Consider the following 7,238-nt stretch of genomic DNA (forward strand, 5'->3'; position numbering starts at 1 on the left):
CTTGGGCAACGGGCCCCGATATTATTCAGTTAATCATTTAATTAGGGCATCTGGTCCCACATGACATTGTAATCATTAATATGAATGGTATGCATGCATGAGTATGGTTATTACTGCTGGGCATGTTTATTGTGATTTGGAAATGTGTTATTAACTGCTTATGAGCATGTTTAAGTTTTCTTCCTGGACCTTGGCTCACGGGTGCTATGTGGTGCAAGTAAGGGGAAAGGAAAGCTAGACCAACCATGAGTTGGAGAGCTTAAGTGGCGACGTGTTCATATGTGGCCGCTTGTCCATCACGACAAGGTTTCACAGAGGAACTAGGGTTAAATCCTATTTTTGCCGCTTAGGTTGGCAGGTTGTAACTTTTGAGTTGTAATTACCCTGTTTGAACTGTAAACCACTTTGTAAACGTTTATTATGAGATCTCATGTATAATTTAATGTTTTTAATGAAATGTCTATCCATTTTGACTGAAATTTTTAACCCTGGACCGTTAAACATATTTAGTTGTATATTTATGACCGAATGACTCGTTTAGTGAGTTATCATTATTTAAAATTCATAGTGTAATGGTCTTGACTAAAATGGAGCGTTAGAGTATTTTTCCCACTAAGCACTCCCAATGGATGAGCTAAAATGTGTTATTCTTTATAATATAGAGAAAAAAATGGTTAAGTAGTCTTCCAATGGATTATGTAAAATTATATTTTTTTACCTAAATAAATAGTATTTCTCTATATGTAGTGAAATACTATTCATCAAGCTATAAATATTTTATTATTTTTTTTATAAACTTTTGTATATATATGAGTATGATACTATTATATTTAATTATTTTATTTATTAAAATGAATAAAATATTTTTAAAAATATAATATATATAAATGATGTAGAGAAAAAATAGAGAAGCAGATGTAAGGTATAATGTAAAAGTTTGAGGTAAATTATAAAAATGTATGTTTTGGTGATATATTTTGTAATACACTTTTTCTATAATATTTAGCTAAAACTCATAAAAACATCTTTCATCAGCTCATTTATACATATATTTATAATAGCTATGCACAAACTCTAATTAATCTATATTTACATTTGCATATCCTTTATATAATATTTTAATATTATTATTTTTTTTTTATAAATTTTCTCTCTCCATTTAGTATATATTTATTTATTTATTTATTTTTTTCAATTATTTTATTTTACTTTAAGTAATAAAGTAGGTTTAAAGATATAATATTTAAATGATATAGAGAAATATATAGAAAAGCTGATGTATGGTATAATGTAAAATTCAGAGATAAAATAGAAAAATTGTAAAATTCAGATGTAAATTAGAACAATGTGTGTTTTAATGAAGTATTTTAAAGAATAAGTGCTCTAATACTCAATAATAATTAATATCAAAGCCGCCAGACAGGACCTTCTGTTACTAATCATAGAAATGATCGGTTGATACTTTCAAATATCTTGGTCAATCTCCTGTCTTGACTTTACATGTCATATATCTAAAAAAAAACGCAACAATAATAACAAAAAAAAACCAGATTGCTTAGCTCAATTAGCTACAAGAAAAAACATCAAACCCCACACCAAACAAAGAAGAAAAATGGCATCGACCAATATTCCAAAGCTGGCTCTCGGTTCTTCGGCTGGTCTCAACGCCATCCCTGTAATTGGCTTTGGAACAGCTTCAAACGACTCAGATTCAGCTCCCATGAAAAGGGCTGTCTTGGAAGCGATCAAGCTGGGCTACAGACACTTCGACACGGCCTCTTTATATGGGTCCGAACAGGGTCTCGGGGAAGCCATAGCCGAAGCTCTCAAACTCGGCCTTGTTGCTTCTCGAGATGAGCTTTTTATCACTTCAAAGCTTTGGTGTTGTGATAGCCACCCTCATCTCGTTATCTCTGCTCTTAAAACATCACTCGAGTGAGTCAATTTTCACTTTTCTACAATATCTACTACTAATGTTCTTTATTTGTTCTCTGTTTTTATTTGATATTTATTTTCTTATTCTTCTAATTGTTAGGAAACTTCAACTGGAGTATCTGGACTTGTTTCTGATACACTTTCCCGTGAGCTCAAAGCCAGCTGAGAACAAGGTGTACCCCATAGATGAAAAGGACCTAATGCCAATGGATTTTAAGTCTGTCTGGGCAGCCATGGAAGAATGTCAGCAACTTGGCCTTACCAAGTCCATTGGTGTTAGCAATTTCTCTGTCGATAACCTTCAGAACATTCTCTCTTTTGCCACTATCCCTCCTTCTTGCAATCAAGTATGTAACAAATTGTTACATGTCTTTTACATGATCGAATAATAGTCAACTTTTATTCATTATTGTTTAAGTAACAAATTGTTCTGGCAAAATTCTTTATAGGTGGGGATGAACCCAACTTGGCAACAAAAAGAGGTAAGAGAGTTTTGTGGTGCAAATAATATAATTGTGACTGCCTTTTCTCCATTGGGAGCTAAAGGAGCTAATTGGGGTTCCAATTTGGTGGTTGATAATGAAGTACTCATAGATATCGCCAAAGCTAGAGGAAAGAGTGTTGCTCAGGTACATTACATGTATATACTAGTAAATGGTAATTATATCCTTAATGAAACTATAAGTGTGTGACTACTAATAATAATATGATGATGATGAAATTGATTATAATATTTATGGTACATTATACAGGTTAGTCTTAGGTGGGTATATGAGCAAGGTGCAGGTGTTATAGTCAAGAGTTTCAACAAGGAGAGGTTGAAGGAGAACCTTGATATATTTGATTGGGCACTAACACAGGATGATCTTCACAAGATTAGTTCGATTCCACAGCACAAAATGATTGATAGTCCGTCTGTCTGATCATGGAGCTTTTGAACTTTGGAACGCGCGATCAGATTTTAATTCCACAGCACATATATTTACAGTACCAATTTCCTTCTGTCACTCGTGTTATCAAGGAGCCAGGGTTCTGGTGTTTAATGGCTTTAATTGTAGATTGATTAGTAGAGCTTGTTATGTTTCTGCCCATCTTTTGTGTAATGCTGGAAAATAGATGATGTTCCTGCCACTGTGATGTACTGTCTTTTGGCTGATATAGTCTTTGAATAATATATAATCCATCTTTCTGAGAAATTAAAAAAAAAAACACAGTTTCTATACATGTTTTCTCAAATTTACTTATCTTTAACTAAGTTTTGACAACATTAAACTTCCTTATTCTTCTTCGATTAACATTGTATTGTCCTTTTATTTTTGTAGAGGTTTATTTGGTTTAAGTTTAATATGATGTATTTTTTTTAAGGAAATTTTATTAGAGAAATTAGGCCTATTTGGTATTGTTTTCTGTTTTTTGTTTTCAAAACTATGTTATCAGAAATGAGAACAGAAAATAGTTTTTGTAGTTTTCAAAAAATAATAGGTGTTTGGTTAATGTTTTCTAAAAACAATTTTTTAGTTTTTTTTTAATCTTAAATAAAAAATTAACAAATATATTTACAAAGAGAAAAATCTTTTAAAAGTTTGTAATAAATAATGAAATAAAATAATTTGAAAGAAAAAATGATGAAAAATAAGGAGTGAGAAAGTAAGTAGAGAAAATTTGAAGAAATAGAAATTGAGAAGAGGGAAATTGATCTAAGAAAAAATGAGAGAGAATGTGGTGAGAAAGAAAGTGAAGAGAGAGAAGTGAGTAGATAAAAAATGATGAGAGAGGAAATGACGAGAGAAAAAAATGATGAGAGAGAAAATGATGATATATTAAGTGATGAGAGAGAAAGTGAAGATATAGTAAGTGATAAAAGAAAAAATGATGACATAATAAGTGATGCAAGAGAAAATGAAAAGATAGAAAGTGAGAAGAGAGAAAATAGTGAGAGAGAAAGTGAAGAGAGAAAATGTAAGGAGAGAGAAAGTGATGAGAGAGAAAATAAGAAGATAGAAAGTGATGAGAGAGAAAGTGATGAAAGATAAATTAATGTGACAATAAATGATGTTAGATAATAATAATTAAAAAAGTGATGTAATAAAAAAAAAAAAGATAGAAAAAAAAATTTGAGAACAACAGAAAACAACTTTTTGTTGTTTTCAAAATTTTTTGTTTTTTGTAACTTTGTTTTTAAAAAATTGTTTTCTGAAAACAAAGCCAAACAGCCTAACTTGTTTTCAAAAAACAGTTTTTAGCTTTTAAAAACAAAAAACAGATTTTAGTTAAGGAGCCAAACATCCTCTTACATTCGGCATATTTTTTATCATCTTAATTCCAAAATTTATAGTTGTTCCTACATCTTTTGCAATATATTATATTACTTCTTTTTCTCTCTTCTCTACAATTTTAAAATAAAATTTATGCTGGTTTTTTGGGCTATAGAGTCACGGCTTATTATTTTGATATGAATATTACTAAAGTGTACTACTGGTGTCCAACACCACAAGGACATTATATACTGTTATTGATGTAATTTAATATCGGATCTCACATATTTTAATTTAATAAATATTATGAAGTATCGCTAACCAATGATAAAGTATCATCTCACATAATATTAGACACCTTAAAGTACCAAATAACAACACTATTTTGATACGTAGAAAGTGATGTAGGATATATATATATTTAAAATATTCTAGAATTTTATTTCGTTAATGATGCAATGTTACATTCTTTTCACTAGACTCGTGTAGTCATTACAATAAAGCTAATAAAATGTCAAAATAACCAAAATATATAAAATATAACAAATTAAAGTTCTAAATATTCAAAAAAATATATATCTAACAGCATTCACTCTCTTTATCAAAGAACTTGACCTCGAGTTTATTTTGAAGCACAAAAATAAACGCATAACGATTGAAAAAAGCTCGAACCAACAAAACAAATAAAACCATTGTTGAACTTGTAAGAGTACTGAACCCCATTGGAAAAGTGTATTCGAATCTCATCCCAAATCTACAATTGTATTAAAGAGAAAGTCAAACAAAATGATCAAATAGGCCAAGCTAGACATCATTGTAGCCGCCTTTCATTTTTCGTGTTGAAGCCACTAAAATCAATACCAAGAATATCAACCAAGTAGTTAATCACAAGTGTTGGCTTCACACTAGTTCGTCAAAAATTTATTTTCTCAATTGGTGGCGTTTTAATTTTGATGATATCAACATCCTCTACAAGTGCATCTTGATCATTTTTGCTATCATCAACAATTTCTTCTTCCAAATCAACACCAAAAGAATTGGCAATTTCCTCAAAATGAAACCATTCTTTTACAAATACCATCATATTAGCAAGAATTGTGGGCCTGTCTTTTTAGAAAGTGGTCCTAGAATTAGAATGGTGTAGGAATTTCAGGTATTGTACTGGGCTGAAAAGTAGATGTAAATGCATATAGGCTTTTGCTTTGGAGTTTGGTGCAAAATAATTCTTAATAAATTGTGAAAGTAAGTAAATGTTAATGTTTTTAATTTTGCAGTAAAATAGCTTAATTAACTTTTTATTATTACATATTACTAAATATGTTATTTATCAAATTACTATTTTGTTTTAAATATTTTAATATTATAGTATATATATTAGTTTCATTTAATTAGTTTTTATTTTAAAGTTATTTTGATTTTTTTCGTTTTTTATGGATTGTTGAAAGATATAACATACCACAAAATATATATACTGAGTTGAATAATAATACACCAACAAAACTTACAAAATTATTACTCAAAAAATATACTATACTAATAAAATTATATACTATCATTAAAATATATATACCATGGCACAAAATTATATAATACAATTATGTATAATAAGATAGAAAGAAACTAAATATCATAAAAAAAAAATTGATATACCATACCACAAAAAACATATACACTAGTTGGAAAAAAATATACCAACAACCCATAAAAAATTTAAAAAAATCAATATAACTTTAAAATAAAATAAAATTAAACAAAACTAATATACATATACTACTATGTCATACGGTACTAAATAAATAAAAAATTGTAGAAAATAGCAATTTAGGTAATCAATAATGTAAAAAGAGTAATTTCTCTACAATTTTAAAAATGAGGATATTAGCTTCTTGATGGTATTATTTTGGGTCATTTACTATAATTTCTCATTAAAAATTTATCAAAAAAAAAATTAGTTTCAACTTTTCTTTTAATTAAAATCAATTGGTTTGTCTTAGCCCAACATCTGTTAAAAAAATAATTGATAACTTATTCTGAAAATACTAAATTTAACTTGTATGTCAATTTTTATATTTTTCTAATCAAATATAGTAGAAACTAAATTTTTACACAAAACAAATAGTATCAAACACGTGCAAGATTTTTTTAGTACTTAACCTTAAGTGAAACAATGATTCTCTTTGGTTCTACTTCTAACTGTTAATGAGTAACCACCGATAGTAGTAGTATAGTGACAAATGATGACCTACCAATGCTCTTTTTCAAGCCATCTAGAGATTGACTCCCACTAATTAAATAAAGTTGAAATTATTACTTTACTTATTGCTAGTATGTGGTGCTTGGTGGACTCAATAGATGAGCATGGGATATGTCCCTTCACATTTTATACGAGGTTTTTGTAGATCCCTAAAAATGGTGCTTGGAAAAATTGTATCTAACTAGTTAATTCATTTTGAAATCTCTATGAATTGATAATTGAGAAACTATTCAGCAGTTTTCCTTTTTTTTTTTTTTTGGATATCCTATTCCTCGATTGTCGGATAGCCTTGAAGTTACTACCAAAGTTTCCGTCCTAATCTTACATTGAATAAGACAAAATCTTAGAAATCAATAAGATACAATTAATCTAACACTATTTTCGATCTAACACCACTGATGCTTATCACAACCTTTCTTCACACTATATATAGGTACGTCCATAGTCTATTTAGCCTTATATATTTGTCCATTTAATTACATAGATCAAAAACATTTTTTTTGTTGGAATATTTATATTGACTCATCGAAAATAATATATTGCTGTGTGTAACAAAAGAGTTGAATTTTCCACAGGGACTTGTACTGATTACAAATTGACATATTTCTATTCTCTTCCCAAGACCCAATATTACTTCGTCTCTCTCTTAGAGAACATTTGTCTTTGCTGGTAACTAAAATGTCAAACAAGAAACAAATATATAAACTGAAAAAGTAGTATATTATTCACTGAGGTTTTTGACTATAAAGTTAAATAATGATATTCATCCAGACTTTCATGTTTAATTTTCTCCA

At 28.9% G+C, this 7,238-nt stretch overlaps 1 protein-coding gene across 1 annotated transcript; it reads left to right on the forward strand.

Annotated features, from left to right (window-relative positions):
- The first annotated feature begins 1,553 nt into the window (after positions 1–1,553).
- On the forward strand, positions 1,554–3,157 carry LOC133822187 (non-functional NADPH-dependent codeinone reductase 2-like). Its single transcript, XM_062254437.1, has 4 exons — positions 1,554–1,935; positions 2,036–2,282; positions 2,385–2,564; positions 2,688–3,157. Exons 1-4 carry the CDS (start codon positions 1,613–1,615, stop codon positions 2,856–2,858), a joined length of 921 nt encoding a protein of 306 aa, XP_062110421.1. The 5' UTR covers positions 1,554–1,612; the 3' UTR covers positions 2,859–3,157.
- The last annotated feature ends 4,081 nt before the right edge of the window (positions 3,158–7,238 follow it).

Source organism: Humulus lupulus, chromosome 3 (genome assembly GCF_963169125.1).
Source record: "Humulus lupulus chromosome 3, drHumLupu1.1, whole genome shotgun sequence".
Lineage (NCBI taxonomy): Eukaryota > Viridiplantae > Streptophyta > Magnoliopsida > Rosales > Cannabaceae > Humulus > Humulus lupulus.